The 25,641-nt window shown below is 32.8% G+C and overlaps 3 protein-coding genes across 4 annotated transcripts; 2 read left to right on the top strand and 1 right to left on the bottom strand.

Moving 5' to 3' along the window:
* Positions 1–1,193: 1,193 nt before the first annotated feature.
* LOC102592004 (protein S-acyltransferase 10-like) lies at positions 1,194–10,981 on the top strand. Its single transcript, XM_006367101.2, has 11 exons — positions 1,194–1,395; positions 1,499–1,613; positions 2,897–2,971; positions 3,081–3,152; positions 3,293–3,430; positions 4,602–4,635; positions 5,551–5,660; positions 7,330–7,416; positions 9,602–9,685; positions 10,322–10,387; positions 10,565–10,981. Exons 1-11 carry the CDS (start codon positions 1,344–1,346, stop codon positions 10,737–10,739), a joined length of 1,008 nt encoding a protein of 335 aa, XP_006367163.1. The 5' UTR covers positions 1,194–1,343; the 3' UTR covers positions 10,740–10,981.
* A 1,708-nt stretch (positions 10,982–12,689) lies between these two features.
* On the bottom strand, positions 12,690–15,893 carry LOC102591666 (RNA polymerase II transcriptional coactivator KIWI-like). The gene is made up of 3 exons (XM_006367100.2): positions 15,733–15,893; positions 15,547–15,652; positions 12,690–12,963 (listed from the first exon to the last, which is right to left on the bottom strand). Exons 1-3 carry the CDS (start codon positions 15,853–15,855, stop codon positions 12,881–12,883), a joined length of 312 nt encoding a protein of 103 aa, XP_006367162.1. The 5' UTR covers positions 15,856–15,893; the 3' UTR covers positions 12,690–12,880.
* A 4,776-nt stretch (positions 15,894–20,669) lies between these two features.
* On the top strand, positions 20,670–23,968 carry LOC102591339 (NAC transcription factor 25-like). 2 transcript variants are annotated; one of them, XM_006367099.2, is made up of 3 exons: positions 20,670–20,877; positions 21,365–21,624; positions 23,569–23,968. In XM_006367099.2, exons 1-3 carry the CDS (start codon positions 20,718–20,720, stop codon positions 23,884–23,886), a joined length of 738 nt encoding a protein of 245 aa, XP_006367161.1. In that variant the 5' UTR covers positions 20,670–20,717; the 3' UTR covers positions 23,887–23,968. The 2 variants fall into 2 exon arrangements, with proteins under 2 accessions (XP_006367161.1, XP_015160762.1); XM_015305276.1 differs by having other exon boundaries at positions 23,563–23,968.
* Positions 23,969–25,641: the final 1,673 nt, after the last annotated feature.

The raw sequence follows: 25,641 nt of genomic DNA, 5'->3' as shown, positions 1-25,641 counted from the left end.
AATTTCTGGACTTCTTCTTCTACTACTAAATCTAGTATTCTAAGTGTACTTTACTGCCGTTGAGTGGCTCGCTGACACCAGCGTTTTGGGTATCAATACACTGGTGATTGAGATCATTCTATCCTGGGAGGACATATTCCAAATCAAACCTCGGATACTAGAGGGGAATAATTTCCTTAAGGGGACACTGTGCATTCAGTGGGCTTGATCTTCTTTCTGTTTTTCCAGATTCTGGTATGTGTTACAGATTTTATATTTGTGAATTAATTTATGTTCTTCTGTTCTTCACTGGTTCATTAAACTTTGGTAACTTCGTGTTTCTGCAAAGTTTGTTAGAATCAGTAAGATTCTTTAAACACAGATTGACAACAATTCTTCTTTAAGAAAAAATATTTCGTATATTTTTTCTAATCTGTTTCTGATTCTAGTTTCTCTACTAGTTTTAATTTTCTAGTTGTGAAAATGTTCTTAAACTTTATTGTATCTTACCAAGTTCTTCAAAGTTTTGTTCTAAGTATCTTAGGAATACAAGACGAACAACAAAAAGTAAAGAAGAAAGAAGCAATGCTCACTGTCCAGACCCAGATTTTTGTTTAGTTACAAACGATTCCAAAAATGGACGTTACACCGTCACACCCCTTTTCGCGCACAGCGGCGGAAGGGTTTTTCCAATTTAAGTGACGTTATTGATTAATGGATTATTTTATTTTTCAGAGTCGCCACTTGAAATTGAGTTATGGTGTTCAAGTCACCTTTTTGTTTAATCCCTAATCATAAGGAAATGACTCTTTATTTGGTCTCGGTCAACATAATTCCTTATCCGAATTTCTGATTCGCAGACCAAATAAAGAGTCATTTCCTTGTGATTAGGGATTAAACAAAAAGGTGACTTGGAACACCATAACTCAATTTCAAGTGACGACTCTGAAAAATAAAATAATCCATTAATCAATAACGTCACTTAAATTGGAAAAACCCTTCCGCCGTTGTGCGCGAATTAACAATTGTTATACACATATTTATATTATAGTAAATGTCTTCTATATGGAATCTTTTTGAGAAATGTATGGAGTTCTAGTTGGAGACCAAATCAAATTTCCTATATTTCATAGATCAATTAAATATCATTCGAGAGGAATAATCGAATAAGTCTATCTTTGTTTTGTTTTATATAGTTTTATAACAAAAATAATTTTGTAAAATACTTATACAAAAACCAAATGCATTAATAATCACAGTTATCCTTCTCTCTCTCCTTCAATTTTAGCACCAAACGAACTCTCATCACTGCAAATTCTTAAATCTGGAGATGGATTCCCATTGACGAACTTTAAGTGAAGAGGATGGTAGCATTTTGTGGCGCTCTCTCCTTCTTCCCCTGCCTCTCCAACCCAGGTAACCCTTCCGTTTTGTATATCTATCTTTAGTATAAACTGTTTCTTCGTTTTTTTTTTTATGAATTACGTTTATATTTTTGTTTCTTGTTGATTGATTTTAGATCGGAGATCGAGTTTTTTCTTGAAATTAGTGTTGGTGATGCTGCATCTGACCTATGTCGGTATTCTATTTGGTTTTGACAAAGAATTGATTCAAAAAACCAAACAAGGTCCCTGGTAACTAATATACTCAACTCTACTATCATTTGCTTCAATCAAAACATTATCCTTGTACATTTATAGTATTGGTAGGATTTTCAATAACTTTTTTCCGAAGCTCATTGTTTTATTTTATACTTTGGGTAAAACAGTGAGTTGATATTTTAAGGTTGAGGCTGATATATGAAGGAATGAATTGACATGGAATTGTTTGGAAGATGCAACATGAGATAATCAGCATTTGTTTTCCAGTACTTGCTAAAATTTCTAGCTAAGAGTAGTGATGTAGTTTCAGAGTAGATAAAGACCATATTGACCATTAAATGGGGGAACTTGGTATAATTCAAATGCCAAGTGGTTCTGTATCAATCTTTCAATTAAACTGCTTTATTGGTACTTCTGAGAGAAAAATAGTGTTGGCGGATACACATGTTAGAAGCTGAACTTATTTCTCCATCTCAAGCAAGTAAAATTGGGCTCTGAGGAAATAGTAGATTTCCAGGGTTGGTTAGGGGCTGAGTGCAATGAAAGAGAAGGAGACGGGATCTTTAACTCTTAAAGGGAGTCCATTCTCTTTTGAAATTTAGGCTTAAATTTTTAAGTCGAGTGACAATCAGGTTGTGAGTGGTTAATAAGACTTTTGAAGAGATTCATAGGACTTAATTTACCCCATCTGGCATTGGACATTATAGATTGTGTGTGATTAATAAGACATCTGAGTCAGCAACTTTTTTGAAATTTAGGATTAAACTTTCAGGTGAGTTACAATTAGGTTACTAGTTAGGCCTAATTTTTTTTATGGTTGGTACTGAAGTAGGAACAACTATAAAAATTGTAAGAGCTAGACTTGCATATGGTAAAATTGCTTTTCCTCCTCCAGATTAAAAATCTGAAAAACCATATTTTATTGATGTGGTAGAATGCAATGAGTTCTAGACACAATTCATTGTGAAAGTGCAGGTAGGAATGAAGGTTCTTTTAACTCACAGTCCTGTGTTTCATTAGAACCTTCTCTCTCTTTTTTTCCTTTTTCAGAATCTAAAACCTCCATAATGGTGCTGAAACGGAAAGATGTTTTTATTTTGGGTGGGGGTAGAGATCTAGGTTTACTGCCCATCAATATAAACTTTTAGAACTATGTAAATATAGGATACCAAGGAGATCATACTTGAGTTATTTTCCAATGCAATTTTACAGTTTTCATATCTTTGATTGTTTCACTGTATTATTATTCCAAATGTTTCACTTTGTTTTTGGCACTTTTATGAAATTGCTGACCACCCTCCTTTTTTGTCTTCAAGGTACACGGCAGTGTATTTGCTGCTGCTTGTTGCTACACTGGCTAAATACTTCGTCGTATGTAGTTCTTCTCCTGGGTAATTAGGCTGGAATTTTGTTCTTAAGCTAAGCTATACGGAATCTTTACTAGCTTCACCTACTACATTGTTGAAGGGCCTTAAAAAGTTATTTTTCATGAACATGTAGCTATGTTCTTGATGCAATGAGGGCTATGAATGAGACAGATGCATCGCGTAATAGGGAAACAATTACCTCTATGTAAGATATTTTCCTCTCTGGATCTTTACCTGCAAAATAAGTAATTGGAGTACAATGATTATTCCCTGAAAGTCAAGTGTAAAAGGGGTTTATCTAATTTCTGTTGTTTTCTGCCTTTTGTGATATATGATCAAGCAAAGACAGCCTGCTTCGAGCAAAAATGGCAGTGTAGTTATCACAATCAACAGAAACCAGTTAGAAAAGAATCTTCTAGGGAGTGGTACAACTTCCTGGGAAAAGCTAGTGATGGATATGTATCCTCCAGGAACATCTGTTAGGTAGGCTGACTTGAAAATCAGCATGTTTATTCTTTTCTTGTTATATTTAAAGCAGCTTGAGTGTTTTGTAACTATTATACAGCCTGATTTGAGTCTGTGAAATGTGCTTGATGAACTATATATTTCATAGTGCTAGTTGGACCAGGAGAATTCTGTGTTCTTAAACTAAAAAGCTTATCGTGGTAAATATATTTATCTCCACTATCCATTTTAAACAACATGGTGCTTACCTGCTTGGCTACGTGATCAGCTGTTGGTGAACATATTGATGCTTTCAGATATAAATGTTATAGCAAGGTACTCTATTTGTAAACTGCATAATCCTATGAAGAAGCAAAACTGCAGTATAGCATGCAAGTGAAGCCCTTTATGTGAAGCAGGAGAAGCTTAAGCTTGCATTTTAATTAAGAAATCAAGATATGGTAAAGAAATGTCCATATAAGCAAATCATGAGATTTGTTATGAGTGGGTTGTTTAAAGGTGTAACTGATGGGAATTAGCTACAGCTGCTTGCAGTGTCAAGGATGATGATTTTCCTCTCAAGGTTCTTTACATCGACAGATCTTGACACATTATTAGATGAGTTTGTTCAGGAAACTGATGTAACCACTAATATCTCATCTGTTATGTGCACAATTTGTGTGATTACCTGTTCTTTCTTGTTCATCGCTTTTAGAAGCAGTTAGCGATGGACTATATAATATTGAATGCCTAGACATTGTTTAATGGTGATATATTTGCATCAATAAAAGGGGGAAATGTTGCCATAAGCTTTGCCACTGCAAATTCTTCTTGTCTCTCTTCGATGATGAAGTTTGTATTATCTTGGAGCTTCTTGACATTTTAAATTCTAATAATGATTTGGTGCCGGTTGCTGGTGGGAGGTGGTAAGTATCCCGTCGAATTAGTCGAGGTGCGTGTAAACTAGCTCGGACACCACAATTATCAAAAAAATATTAATATATATATATTCTAATAATGATTCTCAAAGTTGGTGGACGGATGTTTATCTTGTAACTTCAATCTGCCAAAATTATTTCCTTTCTATGTTCTTTCTGTTCCACAGTTTTAGGTAGAAATGTTACTGCACAGTTGTGCGGTTATGGATTCGTAATTTGCCTAGTGTTCTCATCAAGTTCCCTTGCTAACTAATTCTATTTCTCTTTTCCAGAAGTGTGACTTGCACTTACTGTAATATAGTGCAGGTAAAAACTCCTATCTCTGTCTTCCATTCGTATACAAAGCAAATGTCTCAAATACTTGCTGGTGATTCTTAATGATCGGGAGTATCTTTGCATTAGCCAAATTATTTACATGATATGGGAGCCATATGCTATGAACCTCTGTGATAGGTTTTGGCATGAAATGAGTTGAATTTTGGACCTTAAATGCGTTGCCCATATTTTTCTCTCCCGTGACATTACTTGTTTTACCAACATATTCCATCCATACATGCTATACTTTCATTGAGGCATGCATAGCTGGTTGTATGAGATAAACGAAACATTGATAATCTGTCTTGCATTTGGAATTGGTGAAGTCAAACGTCGTCCTATCTTGTGTGCATATCTTTGTGAAAGGATCTTGGCTACTTCTCCTTAGTTGGACACCATTTCTATACCTTTTTCTCTTTTTTTCTTTTCATCTCTTTGTCAGAGTTTGGCATGCAAACATGTACTTTCCAACATTCTTCGTCTTTGTGCTGCATTTTGGATTGGACTGTGTTTGTGGATTTTGTGATCTTGTGTCTGGTGCTAGCTTGAAACTTCAAACTGCTTCTGTTTTGTTTCAATGTAAGTAACTTTATACACAAAATTGAGCATATGCTTTTGAAACCTAATACTCCTGCCAAATTACACTTCATGGTCCTTAATCCTATATCTGCACATTCTCCTGCCTAAACAGATTATCTCTTTTGACAAGCACAAAAACTTTTCCCACCGGGAAAGATCAAAGAGGTCAAGTTAATAGGTAAAGATTAAAAGAGAAAGTAGGTTAAACAATGAGACTTCCCATTGGTTATTTGTCTTGTTAAGTACATGTAATTTCTCCTGTTATGTTGTTACAGTTTTGCTAACAATTTTTCAGACTTATAAATCGTTATTCTACTTGAATTACAGCCTCCACGAGCTAAACACTGTCATGATTGTGACAAATGCATTCTCCAGTTTGATCATCACTGTGTTTGGCTTGGCTCATGCGTAGGACAGGGTAACCATTGCTGGTTTTGGTGAGCAAGTTTTCCCCAATTTGATACACTTATGTTATTCGTTGCTTTCTTGTTTAAGAAAAAACATTCTAATTCAGTTGAAGACCTTTAAGTGCACTGGTCAACCCCCTTTAATCCCCCCCTCTCCCATCCACACACACAACCAATAGAGATGTTTTCCTGTGTATCCTATATGGGGCGAAATCTGTATGGATTTCAAGAGATAATAGGTTTTTCGAGACAACTTCCTTCCATGTGATTATAGGTCTACCTCATCCTTTTTAATACTTTCAATACCATTGTTTCGCACATATGGACTGGTGTTCGGAGGTTGACATAAGACATAACTAAACTGTCTCAAGTGAACTCTTGTTTTTATCATCTACATGTACAACTTGCACCTCCTGCCAATGTGATTATTTTTAATATTATACAGTTTTTTTTCTGGTCGCACATTCATCTTAACATCCGCATTTTCGCGACACTTGTGGATATGCCAGACCTCAGAGGCTCAATATTCACTCCAAATAAACATTGTTGGTCTTACAATCACTTTATAGAAGTTATGTTTCACTTTGATAGATATCCTCCTATGGCATACCTCTGGTAGCACTTGTCTAATTTAAATATTTTATTTTGATCTTTCATCAAAAATTAGGTAGTTCCTCCTCCTTCATTTGGGCGTGTGACCAACGGATTTAACATAAGTACATTTAAGTTTAAGATTTATGTTTTAGATGCAATCCTTGTTTCTGGAAAACAATATATACATATGTACATATATTTGTCAGCATCCCTCTCTTTTAGCTTTATTCCTTTTTCCCAGTTGTTGTCATTAAATGGGAACACAAGGTTATCCTGTGTCCTTATGATTTAGTTGACAATTTAAAATGTATTTTAGGATTATTTTTTCCTTTAAAAAAGTGGTATTGTCCATGGCAAGTTGGTCAAGTTGGATAGGTCAAAAATTGGCCAGAGTTTGGTAAGTTTGGAACACCTGTAAGAATGTATTGGGGCATTTTATAGAGTGCAGCAAGACTTGGAGACATTGATGGTTGGGCTTGTCGGTTTCTTGGAAGACGTTCTTTAAAATGTCTAATTCATTGTTATCTAATTTGCCAAAGCAATAGGCTTATGTGTCTATAACATGCAAGTACACTTGATTTCTGAGCTTTCAACTGGCTATGACCGTTAGTTGACATGTCAAAACTCATATTTTTTTCTTACTCTCTCCATTCCTATTTATAAGTCACCGTTTTAGTTTTACGTCCCTTAAGAAACTATGTAAGTTTACCATTGTATCCTTATTTAGTATTCTCTTGAAGTCAAGTTTTTAATAAATGAACATAAATTAATTTATTTTGATTAATTAAATTGACCAATGAACATGAATTAATCATTTAGTTTTCCTATGTTGGTCAAATTCATACTTTCAAGGCTAATAACTCTCAAGGGTAAAATAGGAAGAATAATGTCACTTATGCATTGATTTTGTGAAATGACAAATATTAAGGACCATCTATTTTAAGTAAGGACGACATATGTATAGGGACAGAGGGAATATAACTTATGTTTATATTGCATGTACACATTGTGCTTTCATTCTGTAGGAAATTCATGTTTATCTTTGTTTCTTAAGGTTTAAGTTATTGGTCTTTGCTATAGTTATTTACCTTTCCTAGTATAACAGGTGGTATCTTTGCTCGGAAACAGCCTTTTCTCTTTGGACTGGCACTTTATATATTCAATACTTGATAACTCACGTATCAAAGCCATGGTATGTATCTGTGTGTCAGTGATTTATCTTATGAGGGTTTCTGTTTTCAATAGCGTCCTGGCATAAAAGAAGATGGGAGTTTCGCATCTCGTCACTGAAATATGTCTTCCTTTTATATTCTACTATATACTCCTTCCATTCAAAAAGAAAATATGGATGGAGCTTTAGGTGGAGCATACTAGAGAAGGATAATCTGCATTGCTGTCCAACTTAAATTGATAATTTTTATGGTTTATGCTTCTTGAACTTCCAATGGAAGTTTGTTAGTTTTCAGTTCAACTTCACCTATGTGCCCTTTGCATAGTCAGTCTAATCCTGATAAAGGAAGGAGGTTGCAGTAGGTTAACGGTCAGCATAAAAGTAGTCAATAGTATCATGAATCCTATAGACATTAGCGGACCCAAGTGTTTTTGAGATTGGGGTATAGTTGATTGATTTTGATAGTTGGTTTCATTTGCATTAGGATAAGCTATAAGTTTTTTTATTTATTTATTCTTTTTTTTAATACGGATCAGAATATCTGGCTTGGATTTTCCTCTGAACAGAGAAAATACATAAAAAGCTCAGTAATTTCAGCTTCGATCATCTGGGGAAATATTCATCACCTCCAGGATAAGCTATAAGTTGACAAGTGTATTCAATAGTCTTTTCATCTTTTTCTGCATTTAAGATTCAACTTAGTGAAAAGCGGATTCTTGCACTTGTTGTTACTTTAAAGGAAGTTCCAAATTTTGTTGGATGGAACACAGATGAGTGGATTTGAATCTGTCATTGCATGAAATGTCTGTCCCTCTTTATAGATGTAAGAAGCTTGGAAAAAAGGTGATACCCTTACCCTTTAATTACTGTTGGCATTGTCTTCTTCACATGTCACAGAAGGTTAACTCTGACTGAACAATTTGAAGAGAACGTAGAAAACATAGAAGTCTTCTTCAAAGATTTCAAGATGATTAGGAAGTATCATATAGTTTTTTTTATCCGATTTCAATTAAGTTCTTTCAAATTTCGGGAAATTCATTGATTCTTTTAAAATTTATCAATTCTAATTTTGAAGTTATATGAAAATGAGTAATTGATGATACCTTCAAAATTTTAAATTTTCTTAGAAAATAATTAGTTTTGTTATCAATAAAGTCTAGAAATAGTATGAATTCTTTTTTATAAAAATATCATTGAAATAAAGAATTTGACTAGATAAGAAGTAGTGTTCAGGGAAGCGTGAAGCGGAAAAAAGAGATAAGGCCCCGCTTCATGCTTTAAGCGATGAAGCGCTCACATACTCATTCTAGTCTGTGAAGCATAGAAGGCTCACATTGCTTCGCTTCATCACTTACTCGCTTTCTTGAACACTGATAAGAAGAAGAAAAAGAAAAGAAAAAAAAAATGGGAGAGGGGTTCAACTTGACGTGGGGTGGGGTGAGGGTGGGAGGTGAAGAAAAAGAGAAAATTGAGGGATGGATCACTTGAAAGTGGGGGTAGAAGATGAAGTGGAATTTAAGATGAAATCAAAATTAAAATAAGTCAAAAAGTAAGAGAGAGAAATAAATAAAAAATTGAATGAATTTTTTTTTACATTTTTAATTAAATTAACACGTGTCATGTAATGATTGGTGTGTGAACACACTTGCTTCTTAAAATCTGGGGCTGATCGAAATATGATATAATAATATCTGTTCAAAATTGTTTGGTGGGGTAATAAGACGGTTGTAAAGTTAAGGTATCTTTTTGAAATTCCGTGACAACTTCAGTGGTGACTTTATGTCTTTTCTCGAGATAAAATTTGTTTTGCGTATGTGCACTGCATTTGTTTACTCTAAGTTGGGAGATTGGAAAAAGAATGATAATATAGCTAGACTGAATTAATCTACGAGTACTGGTTCTTATTTAGGTTCCTTGAGTCTAAGATGAATATGGAATTACTTTGATTGCGTAAGGTTGCTAGAACCAATTTTTAAGCAATTAACTGTGGTGACTGTAGTAAAAGAAGAGGCTACATCATAAGGACAACACTTAAGCTGATGTGACAAGGCAGTGCTGACATGATGATTGGTTTAACTTCTGTGTATATATATGTGTGTGTGTGTGTGTGTGTGTGATGCAATTACATAAAAGCTCAGGCTTCTCTTGACAGTCCTGCAATCCAGAAAAACTAAAGATGTCAAATGTGACTTTGGCTTTGTTGCAGGTGGTCATATGCAATTGTTTTCTTGCTGTTAGCTGTTTTGTCTATTTGCCTCTTCTTTCTTATTCTCCTCTTCATATTCCACAGGTAAGATTTCTCATCTCTGGTTTGTTAACTCTTGTTACTTAGTGGCATTTGGTAGTTTAGGTTTTCCTTGAAATCTGTTAAAAGTTTAAGTTCTTAAATGTCATGTGTTGGTTCCTGAATTTGTTGCCTGGGTTATGTGGGTTCTAGAAACCATCTATTTCTGTGGGTGATTAGGAATCCATGGACAAGGGATGTAATGATTGTTACAATGTAATAAATCTGTCGTGTAAAGATGAGAGAAATAGACTCAATATCACATCAATTTGATCTTGTGAGATAGGTCACAACACATTCTAACTAAGCTAGGACAAACTTTGGGCTAATCTTTGACATGTTGGCTGGATTCACGAGTGAAGAGGCTGCTCTATCCATTCTAGCTTGGTTAGCGGTGGACTAAGTTGCTGGTCCAGCAAGATGAGAAAACATCAGAAGTTCTTCATTAGTCTTTTCAATTAACTTTTAGTCAATCTTGCACTGTAGGAACATAAAATTTCAACAGCCACTGTGAAAATTGAAAAGGAGTGTCCTTTGCTCTTCTCAATATCATTCACCGGACATGTGAAGTTTGCTCTTCAATACATTTCTAAAATGCCACTTCAGGAATAATAACTGAGATTTTACATGTTTCTTGGACAGCTATCTTATTTTGACAAATCAGATCACTTTTGAGGTTCTTAGAAAACGGCGCATCCCCTATATGAGGTTGGTTGGTCGTTTCTCCATATTTGTAGTATCATGTTATATTGTTGTAATGTAGCATGTATGTATCTCATGATTGCTTTGAGGTGGTGCTTTCATAATATGATAGCAGCATATATTGGCTTAACATCAGGATTTTCTTGTATTAAAGCGTGAGCTGACACTTTTGCTGATTTGCAGGAACATTCCTGAAGGAGTTTTTCCGTTTAGTAAAGGAGCATGCAGAAATTCGTACGAGTTCTGCTGTGCCCGGAGCAGCAAGTACAGGATGGAACCACTGCCAACAGCACTAGAACTTGAAGAGAAGTTGAGACCCTATACATACTCCGATGTTTTATCTTGTCGGTGTTGCTAATGATCACTTGTGCAATAGACATCAAAATTTTCCATCGATTGTACTAGTATGGAAAATCTTGGTCAAGTATTTGTTTGTGGTATTGGTATCAACATCATTGAATGGTAATCATAGGTACAATATTTCACATTTCTTTCAAGGAAATTCAAGATATCTTCTCATGCCAAAATGCTGAGGAATGTAAAAATTTAGACATGGATGCATGGCTGTTCAAATTGGCAGCAGGCCTAACATTGTGTTCAGCGTTGGTTTATGTGCACATTTGCAATCTTGTCCAAAGAAATCTCATGTGAACCTAGTACTATGGTATCCAATAGGATTCAGTGATGCAGACTAGGCCGGATAGAAAAAGCACGTCACTTTTTGGGCTACAAAGTGTCTAGTGTTGAAGTTGAATAGTACTGCCTCCTATTGTGCTCAACTCCTATGGATAAAACAACAGGTTGAAGATTTTGGAATTAAAGTAGGTTGTATGTATGTATACATACCTATCAAGTCAACACATGTGCTATGAATATGGCAACGAACAAAGCATATAGATGTATCTATCTCACCACTTTCTCAAGGATGACTCACTGGTTGCCGATATCTTTACTTGGAAGAGAACGAAATCGACTAACCTTGGGGCTGGTGTGGTGTATCAATAATGATTCTTCTCTCAAAAGGCATAATTTTAACTAACTCATCTTCCTACGTACCTTGTCAGAGGCATACATACACCTACAGTAGGTCAGGACAACACTTCTAATGATATTACCCTTACTTTCCTATAACTATGTTGCAAATGTGCTCTCATGTCAAGGAATAACAGGTATGCATGCACCAATCCTCATTCTATTTAACTATGCATCACATTCCAGCATATGGTTTTGTATTAAAAGAACCTTTTTTCAATTTGTTCATCAAGCAGACAACAGCCTCCCTCATGATTAAAAAAAATCTCCCTCTTTCTCTCACTTTTTTTTTTAAGCCTAACGGGATGGCAATGGAACAGGGCGGATGAAACCATTCTCCTTCCCTATCATCGCCTCGCCCCACCTGCCTTACTTTTTTAGCTCATTTATTGCGAACAAGAATGGAGATGTTACCCTTTATTTGAAATGAAGATTGATGAACAAAACATAAAATGTTTGTGTGGAACTCATTTTATATGGAGTTCTTGATGTTAAAATTACCAATCTCAAACATGAACTTACTATCAATTAGTTCGATTACTTATGGAAACCTCTTCTGATAAATGAAAAATCTTAAGAAGTATATAAAATAAATATTCCTATTAGACTTCTTATAACATAGTTATTTTGAGCATCACTCTCCTTAAGAGAAGGCATATGTTTCTTGATTTGATTAAAGAGTCAGATTTAAGAAGCAATGCCTAATGTGTTGGGAGATCTTGACATAATCCATCAGACATTTGCCATGACAAAAATATTATTCATGAAATAGTATGGGAGAAATACTTTAATAATTCTAGCTCTAAACTATAAGGGCAAAAAATGTTCTTTGCCTAGCTAAAAGAATCTAGAAATATGTACTCTACTACTAAAGGGTACCAACATTATTGTAATTTATAAATTCCTATATATGTACTTGTACTGCCTCATGAAGTGGAATACATTTCAACAGAAATGCCTCTTCAAGTATTTTAGCAAAACACCCATTCACTTTCTTTCTTAATGTAAATTAAATAATTGTTGGTCTCACTTTCAATGTTGGAACCTTCACCTTAAAGCTGACTGAACGTCTTGAACATTTTCCTTTGCAAAACAAGTTGCTAGTTTTGGCACAAGTGTCGAGAAATCCAAAACGAAATGACCAGAAATTTGTCTCTTGCGTTACTTACTACCTTTCGAGGGATTATTTGCATGATGAATAATCTTCCGAGAGCAATGACAATAAGTTGAGGAAGGAATTCAAGTTGAATATTCCATATCTATCAGAGGGGTAAGATAAGTTACACCGCCGCCCACATGCATATAGAAGAACGTAAGTCGAGAAAAGAGTACATGGATATAGGACACCAAACTGTACTACAACATGTTTGCTTTATCCATAATCTAATCTACAACAGTACCAAGGAAAAACATCTACTAGTTTCGATTCCATTATACACCCAACTACATGATAGCCACATCCAACATTTAGCTGTTCTCAGCAACAGCCTCGTCAATTTCATCTGCATGCTCTCTCAGTACATTCCACTGATCCATGCTCAATGAGATGCCTGGAAAAGGAAAACGCTACAGTTAGTTTCAGTTTCCAACTCCTGCAAATACATGGACGATAAATACAACAACATACCCAGTATAAACTATTCCTATACGTGGGTTCTAGGGAGGGTGGTGGGCATACACAGACCCTACCCCTACTTTTGCGGGGTCCAATAGATCCTTGGCTCAAGAAAGGTCTTTTCAGGAGAAAAATGGTTTGAACTAAAAGATTTGAAGAAAAGATATAAGATGAATAAAAATATAAATAAACTTGTGTTGAGAATAGAAGATATAATTAAAGCAGTTAACAATTGGTGCAGGAGTTGTTTGATGTTTTATTTCAAGTATGAAGAACCGAGGAGATGCAACGGTACATACATAAGAGTACAAGAGCAAATTCCAGGACATGCTGAGGAATCTAAACAGATCAGCAAAAGAGGCCACAAAAATAAGCATAACATCTGAATTCAGCTATAACCTGGTTCAATCTAGCATTGGATAAACCAGCTCGTTCTCTCTTTCTACAAGGTCCCCTATGACCCAATTCAGCTTAATTAACAATGCTCATTTCTAACATCAAAGGAAGGAGCAATGCTAGAGAGACAGCGTGCAGTATCTATCTTCAAGAGTGACTTATGCTGGTCTTGCATATCAATCACTACTAATGCATCTCAAAGTATGTCAGCTTGAGAAGCTCAGTACTGCAGTAAACATTAGTTAATGTGACTAAACAGCACAAAGGTAATAACTCCCCCCTTTTCGAATTGAAGAAACAACCACTAACCTTGTGAAAATAAGTCCACATCCTCCAGTATCACAGGTTATAATTTATTGTACATTGTACAAGATGTGGATGTAGACCTTATAGGAAAAGGAAAAAGCTCTGGGGAAGAAAGCTAACGTTTGGAAGGACAGAGTCACCAAGGCATAGAGAAAAATGTTAACAGTTTCCTAGCCAGTGGAAAAGAGCTCCCTATTGTTTAACCAAGAACTAGCATTGGCACAACCTCTTCTTCTGACCAAAAAAGCCACATTCAATGCATACATTGATTTCTACACAACGGAGTAAACTTCAAAATATCTCTGGAGCAATATGATATTGCTGTAGATTCTTCATTTCCCTAGAATTGACAATGTCAACCCAGTATGATATGATTTGAGTTAATCTGTCTGATTACAATAATAACCATGCCAGTTCATACAACACAAACTATATGACATGTGAACAAAGCATCAGTCCTCGGCAACTAGAAACAACAAGATTGTTAGTGAGCAATTTTCCTTTCTGCGGATTACCTACAGTTCATATGTCATTACTTAAGCTAATGATGAAACCTCCCAGGAGGGTATAATTCCGAATTGGCTCGTGTATATAGAAGATGTTCCTTCCATCAACCAATTTCATATAGGAACAATGAGAATTGCCTAGTTCTTTTTAATGGGATTGGTATCTGAGCTAGCTCGTAGGCACCTCAACTACTCCACCGAGTATCTATTACTACTTCCCACAAGGACAGGTACTGGGTACCCCTCCCACTTTATTGACCAACAGGCCACACCTCAAGTGTTGCTAATTGACAATTCTTAGAACCGACTGAAATTGCAAATGCAAAAAAAAAAAAAAAAAAAAAAAAACATATCCTCCAAGTAAACATCATATTAATACTGAACCTGTTCCATCAACAAGATAACCAAAATTTATCCTCAAGTCTCCAAATTTTATAGCAGTCTCTTAGTCTTAATATTCTTTGTCCTCAAGTCTCCAAATTTTATTGCAGTCTCTTAGTCTCAATATTCTTTCTTCTCCAAAGGTAAAAAACAATTTGCCGTCTATGGATATTAGGATTTAATTGTATATAGGTAGCCTTGTGCAAACATAAATACTGTTTCCCATGAATAAGTACACCAAGCAATTTGTGACCTATATCTGCTTTGTTTCAAGGATGTTGAAACTGCTTGCATATCTAAGATGTGTTAGGGAAAATACTATAATATTGATACCAGACAGGAATTCAAAATAGTAAGTGAACCATCACAAACATTGTGTCACCGAAAACCACTACCTTGAAAGCGATTTCGGCTCGATTCCGGAGAAAATCGTTAAGGCCAGTCACTCCGCAAGGTTCCACAACTCTTTAAACGCTTACACTCGTGGCTATAAGTTTGGAGTGGCACAAATACAATAACTCAGAAACTATTCGAGCTAATGGAAGAATTGGTGAAGGAGAGAGTAAATAAAAGAGAGGTTTCTTTGTTCTCTTCTGTATACACAATTCCTAAAACGAAACATGAGGAGACCAGAGAGAAAATAAAAAAAGATACTGAGAAACCTAAGAAACTTTTACGACTCCCGTGTCTCAGTTAACAACTGAAAAGCCCCTTCTTACTTGTCACGGCCAACCAAGAATTATAATTTACTCTTCACTCTAGAGTCTAGAGTAATAAAAACCCTAAATGCAACATAGATAAAATCATCTATGTAACTAGCCTCGCCCAAATCGCAAACACAAACGGAATGAAACAACGAAAACGAAAACTACTAAAAACACAGATACCAAAACCAAAGGATTGACAACAAAATGAAAATAAATAACTACCTTTTCTGCCGGGCATTTGCTTGCCATCTTTCACATAAAACTCTCGAATATCCACCATTATCCTTCCTCCAAAGCTCCTAACTGTTACTCTTCGATTCTTAGAAATCTGAAACAAAGCCACACCACAAAAATCAGAGAAGAGTAGAAAAGTGATACAAAAATGCTTGTGTGAAACTAAAAAGGTACCTCACAAACGACGATGCCATCTTCATCGTCAGAATCATCGGTTCTGGAAGCTTTCTTAGGAGGATTGTCGCCTTCAGAAGCGTATTCATTCTCTTCCTTTCTCTTTCCGAACCTTCTAGACATTTCTTCTGCCCGTACAGAAATGGTTTGAATGGGGAATGGAGTAAGAGGTAAATACCCTTTAGGCCGTTTGAGATGGGCCCTTGCATTATTGGGCCTCAGATGGTTCTCAACCTATTTTAAGCCCAATCAATTAAAAAAGTGTCCGAATTTATCCATCTATTGATATTATTGGAACTATTAATTCAAATTAAATGTTATAACCACAGTTTCATTTAATTCTAATTCATAGTAAATACTGTGGCATTCGCCTCTCTCCCCAGAAATCTCGCTCGCCACTCTCCCTCGCCTCTCTCACTTTATACAAACACAAATGTATAAACTGTGTTTGTGTTTGAATAAAGAGAGAGAAAACTGTATATACAAATACAAATACATATAATTTCGTCTTGTACACTTATAATTATACAAATACAGATCTTCCCCTACCAGTTCTCTTTTGTCTTTCTCTCTTTATCACTTTATACAAATTACAATGTATAATTTGTGTTTGTATAAAGCTACAACTTACAGTTGTATACAAAAATACAGTTACATATACATATACAAATTTATATTTATATATATATATATACACACGACTGAAAATCACAACAAAAAAACATATACTTATATAACTTACAATCAAGTCAGATTCTTATTTGTATACAGATTCCAAATATATTCGTATACAATTGATTTTTATGTATAAGTCTACCGAATATACAAATTAATAGCCATAACAAACATTAAATTTGTTATGGAGCGCAATTATGCAAACTATAGCTATAACATATAAATATGATTTTCTATGTTTGTTAAACCTAAAATTTGCTGGCTATTAATATGTATATTTCGGTATACATATACAAAAGAATCAATTGTATAATTGTTTCGGTATACATATACAAAAGAAATCAATTATATAATATGTGTTTGTGTAAAGCGAGAAAGAGAGAAAGACAAAAGAAAACTGGGCAGGGGAAGATCTGTATTTGTATAATTATAAGTGTACAGGACGAAAATATATGTATATGTATTTGTATTTGTATATACAATTTTCTCTCGCTTTATACAAACACAAACACAAACACAATTTATACATTTGTGTTTGTGTAAAGTGAGAGAGGCGAACGAAAAGATATGTATTTATACAATTTTCTCTCACTTTATACAAACACATTTTATACATTTGTGTTTGTATAAAAGTGAGAGAGGAGAGGGAGAGACTACCAGCGAGAAAATTAAAGGAGAGTGGTGAGCTAAAATTTCAGGGAGAGAGGCAAATGGCAACAGTTTGCTACGGGTTACAATTAAATCAAATTTTGACGAGGTAATGTATATGTTTTGAATCACCTTGTGTAGCCTATAACCATATATATAATGTATGTAACTTTCAATGTACGTGCTTCTTATTAATATATACTTGTAGTTCATATGTGTGTAATGGTAGATTATTCATGAACTTGTTATAATTTATATTTCAGATGTGATCCTTTTATTCATGTTTGCAATTAATTTTTCTTTTCTGGATATGATCTGTGAAATTAGGACTTGTGCATTGGACTCGGCATGGGGATTGACGATTAAGTGTATGTTAGTGCACAACAATGACCAAGGATGCTAGAGTGTTGACACGAATTAAGTAGCAGGAATCATGAAATAAAACTAACTGTCAAAGCGGGCAAAAATATTCTTCTAAGTGTGAGCAAGGACAATTTTGGCTAATGCAAATGATTGGCATGTATCAATTGTTTTAGTTTGTTTGTTTGATTTTGATTTAACAATTAGTTTAAAAGAAATAAAAAAGTCTTTAGAATTTTGTGATTTTAAATAAAAGATTTGTTGAATTTATCAAAATATCTTTTAATTTATAGTTTTAAATATACTATATAAAAGTTACGCCCGACTGTACCCCCTAAGCTCGCCCAACGCCCAATGCTCAGGGCTTGCCTAATAAATCTTACACAAATTATGTGTTAAAATCTTTAATTAATATTGTTGACCCTCATAATTCTTTAATAAGTGAATGATACTTTAATAATTTTTTAATCTATAGAGATAAGAAGATTGTGAGTAACTCAAATAACAAGTTGTAGTGTCACATCTTTACTAGTTAGTAGCACATTGAAGGTGATTATTTAGTACGTAACATTTCTTTTGAAAATATCCAACAAAATTTTACTTTTTCACTTATCATTGGTCTTCATGGTTTTGTCATATGTCTCAAAATTATCATATTTTATTTAGATATTTGAAAGTAATTTTATATTTATTCATGATGGAGTGATGTTTTTATTATAATAATATTGATTATTTTCTTTTAGGGGGTAAATTGTATAGTATGATAAAAAAAAAGTATTTTTAGAAATAGTGATTCTTTTATTATTAGGAAGTTAAGATATTAGATTATTTATACTTGTATAATCATATTAGAAATTTTATTTTCTATTAGTTTCCTTAATAATATTTGTAATTATTTCAAACTACTAATATATTTTTATAATTTTGTGTTATTATATTATAAACTAAATTTTTAAAAATTCATAGGGCTTACGCCTCACGTCTCGAGGCATACGCCTCATCCTATACTAAGTAAAACTCCCCTGCCTTTTAAAACATTGATAAGATAGTTTAAAATATTTTAATTAAAATTGATATAAAATGTATCTCAAGAAGACAAACAGTTGGGCATGAATTGAAATAGATTTCTGGAGCTACTTAGAAACATGGTACCCTTTTTTTTCCATGACCAGAGACAGTAACACAATTGTCTTTGTTAGGACAAATAATTGACATGACATGTGTCCTAGCATATAAAACAAATTGGAAAGTTTAAACAAAATCACAACTTTTTCCAATTAATTTCTTTTTAGTCTTCCTGGTTGACCTCAAGTCAAGATCATATATAATTTCACTTAAACAAACTAAACCACAATTAAAACTCGTTTATTTTCTTTCATTTTTATTCTTTATCTATGGATGGAAATGTTTGTTCTTAAATAGTTAAGTATACACCACTTTTTCCATTACTGGTTTTTATTTTTATGAGACTATGTATAGTAATTGAACAATTCAAATGACCCAAACTAGGAAGGGGTCAATAATATTATAAAGAAAGAAATATCCTATAAATCAATAGATTCTTATGCTTTCACTTTCATTACTTTTCTAAAAAAAATTGTTCGAACTGTTTTTTTCTTGAGTCGAGGGTCTATGAAAACAACTTCGAGACAATGTCTCCGATCGTCACTTAACTTTGAATGGTGCACTTAAAAAGTTACTGAACTTAGGATAGTTCAATTTGAATATCTTATTTTTTTTTGAAAAATAATTTAAAATAAAAATTAGATTTCAACAAAATTTAATGAAAAATTTATTTAAATTGGTTGAGTGACTTTCTAAGTGAAACATCAACAGTTTAGTGATTTCTAAGTGAAATATCAATAATTGAGTGATTTTGAGTTATAAAACAAAGTCGAGTGACTTTCTAATTGAACTACTCTAAATTGAGTGAGTTTCTAAGTGAGCTATTCTAAGATGAGTGACCATCTGAGAAATTATCTCAAACATTTTCTCTATCTCTGAATTAGAAGTAAGTATGCGTACACTCTATCTTTTCAAATTCACTTTGTGGGAGTATATTATTGTTTATTTAGAGCCCAACATGTCTATGTCACTAGCTAGGATCCACCCATACCTATGAAAGGAATTTTAGCTCATTCCTCCCTAGTGCCACTCGCTCTCAATGTCATTCTCCGCGGTGTGCGCAGAATTTTACACAAATAATGTCATTTTCCATCGCACTCAATATTTATTATATATTTTTATTTCTTTTTAATATATATTTTTATCGCATTGATAAGATAAATACTATCAAGTATTTTTCGTATAACTTCTGAATATTTGAATTTAAATTTTAAATTGAATTGACCTAATCCACTTTAATAATGAATATTACTTAAATTAACTCTTGATAAATAAAAAATATCAAATAAATTAAAACAAAAGGAGTATTACTTTTATATTTCAGTAAGTGTGTTTAAATATGAAATTGCAGTAATTTTAAGATATTGCCTCTTATCTCAAATCATTACATTTATTTTCTATTATATTTAAGCAGTGTCAATCTACAATATATTATATATTAATAAGATTAAGAACAAGAGGAGTTTGAGAAAATAAAAGCAGATTGATTGTTCTGCTGTTTGTGCTTTATATTTATAGACTTTGTACATGTTTATGATTAATATAAGAATCCTTATCTACTACGTATTCTAATGGAAGAGTAATCCTTTTGTTACAATGAATAAGCTACAATAATCGAATTCTAGTTGATGATGGACTCTAATATATATAGATATAATATGTTTATTATCATTGATAAAAGTATTATTAATATACAAAAAAAATGTATGAACGAGTATTGCAACGTATAGACATAAAAGGTCCCATGGAAGTATCGATCAATCCACAATATTTTACATTGATATATATAAATATCAATTTCATATATGGATGAATTAACATTCCTGCAATGATCATGATAAGGAAGTTGGTTTTGGGAGGATGATGAGTTACACTGGGACTAAGATACAGAGGCATATTCATGATTTGAAAGATAAGCATGTCATCCTTCAAATGCCGCGTGATGTCCATGAATTATCAATTATTTTTTTTACAAATAGAAATAATGATGATATCTAAGAAATAAGCGTTATTCAGAATGATTAGGCGTTAGACGTTAACTTACACCTCCTAAGTATAGGGTGTCATTCTCAATTGCGTGATGGGCGCAAAACAGGACAAAGTTTCTTGCCTATATAAGAGGCTTCTTAATTTATGTAGTCACAAAATACATCCTCTAAGAAACAAAAAATAAAAAAATGTCATTAACAGAGCTTGAACTTCCTGGGTTCCGTTTTCATCCCACTGAAGAAGAACTTATCAATTTTTACCTCAAAAGAATTATCAATGATGATAAAATCGATTCTAATACCATTGGTTTTCTCAACATATATCTCTATGATCCTTGGGAGTTACCTGGTTAGTAAACTCCTTAATACCATCGTAGTGTTTAAATTATATACATTGATAGTATAACTTTTATTTTTTTGTATCATAATGTAAGTTTAAATTTATTTATTCTGGACCATACATTTTATTTCTTTAAGTGGTTAAAATCAAAATCAATTTAATTATTTTTAAAATTATTAAAATCAAACTAAATATAATATACGATTTTGATTCGGTTATGAATCAAAAATAAAAGAAACAATTCATTCAAAAAGGGAAAAAAAGACAACAATTCATTCAGAAAGAAAACTAGTTAATACAACTAGCATTACACAACTCCTGATCACTGAATTTAATGTGAAGGTGAAATGACATTCCTAATCTCACCAAGAAGTGTCATACATACCATTTTTGGCCTTGACAAGGAAGAGGCAATATTTAAAAATGTTCATAAAAAATGTTATATTATGTATATTACTTACCTTTTTGTTGGTGTGTGTGTGTGTGTGTTAAATAGGGATGGCAAGAATAGGGGAAAGAGAGTGGTATTTTTTTGTACCAATAAACAGGAAACATGGTCCTAAAGGGAGGCCCAATAGAACAACAAGAAGTGGTTTTTGGAAGGCAACTGGTTCTGATCGTCAAATTCGTTCTTCATTAGAACCAAAAAAAGCCATTGGTCTTAAGAAAACTTTGGTTTTCTATGGTGGAAGGGCACCTAAAGGCACCAGAACAGATTGGGTCATGAATGAGTACAGACTTCCTCATGGACATAAGGTACTTCAATTTATTATGCAAACACACAATGCTAAATTATATCGTTATTTCGTTTCTTCGTGTATTTACTTATTCATATTTTAAACTCTTGAATGAAAAATTTAATTGAATAAAGAATTTTTACGCTATTGGTGTAATTTAGTTATCTAGTTTAGTTTTCAAGTAGCTGGTTCCAGGGGCGGATCTACATGGAGGTTAGGAGGGTCACCCGACCCCCCTCGTCGAAAAATTACATGGTATATGTAAGGTCAAATTCTGTTTTTATGTGTGTATATATTAAAATGAACCCCCTAAACACATGTAAAGAGGCTAGCTCAGTGGTAAAGGGGATTCAAGAATTCGCTTGGACGTTCATGGGTTCAATTCTGTGCAATAACACTTTCCTAAAATTTTTCTTGTTTTCTTCATTTGGAAAATCAAATAGCAAGGCTGAGATGGGCTCAACATTTTTGGGCTGGAGCTTTATTGTTTTTTTTCTTCATTTTTTAATGTTATTTCTCCTTTTCAATATTCATTATTTCGAATTTCTAAGGCACATTATTTTCATTTTTGTATTTTATTATTTTTGTCTCCATTGCTCATTTTATTTTTACGTAACTCTCTTTTTATATACTAATTCAAAGGAACTTTTTAAAAAACTGTCAATTATTCTTAAACTTGAAATTGAGATAGAGAAAAAAAACTTTAAAGATAAGTTAAACTTAATCGAATGAATAAATTTGAAAGACATGATTATTCATCATATTTCTTTCTCATTTTTTCAGTTCTATTCTAGAGAGACGTAAACTACATTGATATGATTTATTCATTTTTTTTAACGATGAAAAACCTTATAAATTGAATAAATGAACAAAAAATTGGCGATGTCATTTATTTATCGTTTTAATATGCATTATAATATTAGTAACTCAATCCCCACACATTTTAAAGAGTGTTAAACAATTTTTAAAGTAACATACTAATTTAATTTATTTTAAAAATTCAAAATAAAGTAAAATAATAAAAAAATAAAGAAAAAAATCATTTTAAAAAAAAGAATCAATGAAGCATAGTAAAAGTAGGAAGAAACGCTAAATGCGGCATGACAAGGCAAGTTTATATTTAATGGATTAAGGATAATTTTTTCTTTCCCAATCTGTTTTGCTCCATTTTCTTATTTACTTCTTATAAGTTGAACTCCCTCCACGAAAATCCTGGCTCCGTCACTGGCTAGGAAGAAACGCTAAATGCGGCATGACAAGGCAAGTTTATATTTAATGGATTAAGGATAATTTTTTTCTTTCCCAATCTGTTTTGCTCCATTTTCTTATTTACTTCTTATAAGTTGAACTCCCTCCACGAAAATCCTGGCTCCGTCACTGGCTGGTTCTACTTGATTATTATGGACAATTTACTTGTAATTATTTATTATCATTCATGTGATACGATATAATAGTGCTAAAATTATATCAGTGTATATTATTGTAGTATGTTTGACCAAGTTTATCGGCATTAGTTAATTGCTATTGGATCCAATGTCGCTAAAGGCTTTAGGGACATATACAAAGAGTGTTAATTGCCGCTAAAAATACATATTTAATGACAATTAAGCTATTGCCATTAATTAATTGCCGCTAAAAATTATTTTTGATTTAGTGAGCCAGAAATATTTATGTTAGAAAGTTGAGATGTTTGACGAGCTTTTAGTGGTAAAAATGTGTTTTCGAGTAGTAGCACAAACTGTTTTCTAGAAGGTGCAAAAAGTAGTGACTTTTTCTTATGGAACCCTTGGCCAAATATAAATTTTTGCTCTAATATTACAAACATGTATTTTTTAAATTGATTGAAAATGCAGAGTATTTTTCAAAAGCACCTTTTCTGAAAAATAGTTTGAATTTTAAAAGTTTGACCAAACACGCTACGGTTAAAACTTCATGTTTCAAGTAACTGAGATGTTGGATGCAGGATCATGACATAGTACTCTGCAAAGTGTATAGAAAGGCAACCTCCTTTAAAGTATTGGAGGAAAGGGCAATGATTGAAGAAGATGCAGCAAAACCATATTTGGCATCAGCTGCTCCTCATGATGAATCACAGGACATGCTTGTTTCTTTGGAATCATCATCAAAAAATGACATGTATTTCAAAAGTTGTGAAGAAGAAAATCATGAATTGTTAGGATCAAATGCATTTGTGGAACCACCCAAATTTAGCATTGACTCATTGTCAAGTCCTCTTTGGAGTACAGGGCAAGACTTGTGGACTCTATTTTCTTTGTCCTGAAAATAAAATCACCTAGTACTATTTCAATATGGAAAACTTTAGTAATTGCATCCTCTAATGTTGGAATTATTGACTTTGTGGAGAATAATTGTAATCTGATAGTTTCATGTTCCCTAATTCTTTGGGTTATGATTGAAATCAATTGTCATACAGTCCATCCGTTAAAAAGGACCCGTTTGACCCAAAAATACTTGGGAAGTGGTGTTTGCCCCAAGTTTTGAATACTAGAAAAAACTAGTATTTGGATCAAGTTCTAATATTTGTGAATTTTGAAAAATTCAAAAATTACTCCAAGCTTTTATATTTTATAAAAAATATCCATTATTTATTAATTCCAACTAATATTTATTACTATCTCCTTCGGAAAAGTTTGAGTTTTAATTTGAGTGATAAAAAGGAAAATTTGTGTTTATTGTGTTATAATTATAACTAAATCAACGACAAGTTTGAGTATGCGATTAATGTACTGTCTTGTCTATATTGTTATTTTGTTATTATTGATTGTTATAAATTATATTATAAGGTTATTTTATAACGAAACATATTCATTATAAAATGATAATATAAATTTATGAGTATTTTTAATAATTTTTAGAACTTATGGTATAAATCATATTTTTTTAAATAGTCAAATATTTTTTGAAAAAAATGGGGCCAAACACATGGTGAAACTTCACCCAAATATGATTTGCCAAGAATATTTGAGAACTTGGGGTCAAACGCTAACTTAGATTGCATTTCGATATGTGATATAAAGTCATGATTTTAACTCAGTGTTTGAATATGCGATTTAGAATCATGATGTCATATCTCAAATTCTCCAAAAACAAAAGTATGATTTGGAATTTCAAATCACGATTTCAGCTTTTAGAAATTAAATGTAAAACTTGACTCATAAGTTATAATTAGAAAACAAAAAGGCTCGTCATTTTAAATTTAAACATTAAATAATTATGTTAATATTACATCAATATTTAATTATCATTTTTATATATAATATTTATTGAAAATTTAAATATGTACATTTTAATTTTATAAAAATAAAAAATTAATTAGAGATTTCATAATAGATATTTAAAATAATTTCTCTCTATAAAATAATCTTAATATTAAAAGTGCATTGATACTTGTCTTTTTTCGTAATTTGACTCTCAAAAGCACTTTTAAAAAAATTAATCAAACAAACATGCTTATTTAAAACAATTTTCAAATGAATTAGCCAAACAAAAATTATTTTTTTCAAAATCATTTTTCTAAAAATCTTTTTTTTTTTTAAATTTTTTTTTAAAAAAAAAAACAGTTTTTAAATGTTACCTCAAACAAGACTCTCGGGCGGGTTAGATTATCATTTGTCAGGCATGATTTCAATTGTTTTAAGTCATAGAATTTTAAATTAATAATAATTTATATTAAAATAAATACAAAGTTCGACCAAGCCCTTAACTTGGTCTCTAACTCAGTCCCTAACCCTAGGCAATTATGTAGATTCATTGTTAACAAGCAAAGGCACCAACAAATTGTTATCTCCTGTATTCAGATTAACAAACTAGAAATAATAAAAGATGAAAAGAAAAACACAAAGAACTATCCGAATCCACAGAATCCATTGTGTGTCCTTAAAAAATTTAATCCCCTCAAGTACCCGAGGTTGCAGATTAATTCCTCCCAAGCTAAAACGGATTAACCATTAAAGAAGTAGCGGTACCTCAAACTTCGATAATTTCAACGAACTCAAAATGACAACAACGAATCACA

Source organism: Solanum tuberosum, unplaced genomic scaffold (genome assembly GCF_000226075.1).
Source record: "Solanum tuberosum cultivar DM 1-3 516 R44 unplaced genomic scaffold, SolTub_3.0 scf00732, whole genome shotgun sequence".
NCBI classification, from domain to species: Eukaryota; Viridiplantae; Streptophyta; class Magnoliopsida; order Solanales; family Solanaceae; genus Solanum; species Solanum tuberosum.
This window is presented reverse-complemented; position numbering and strand designations above follow the sequence as displayed.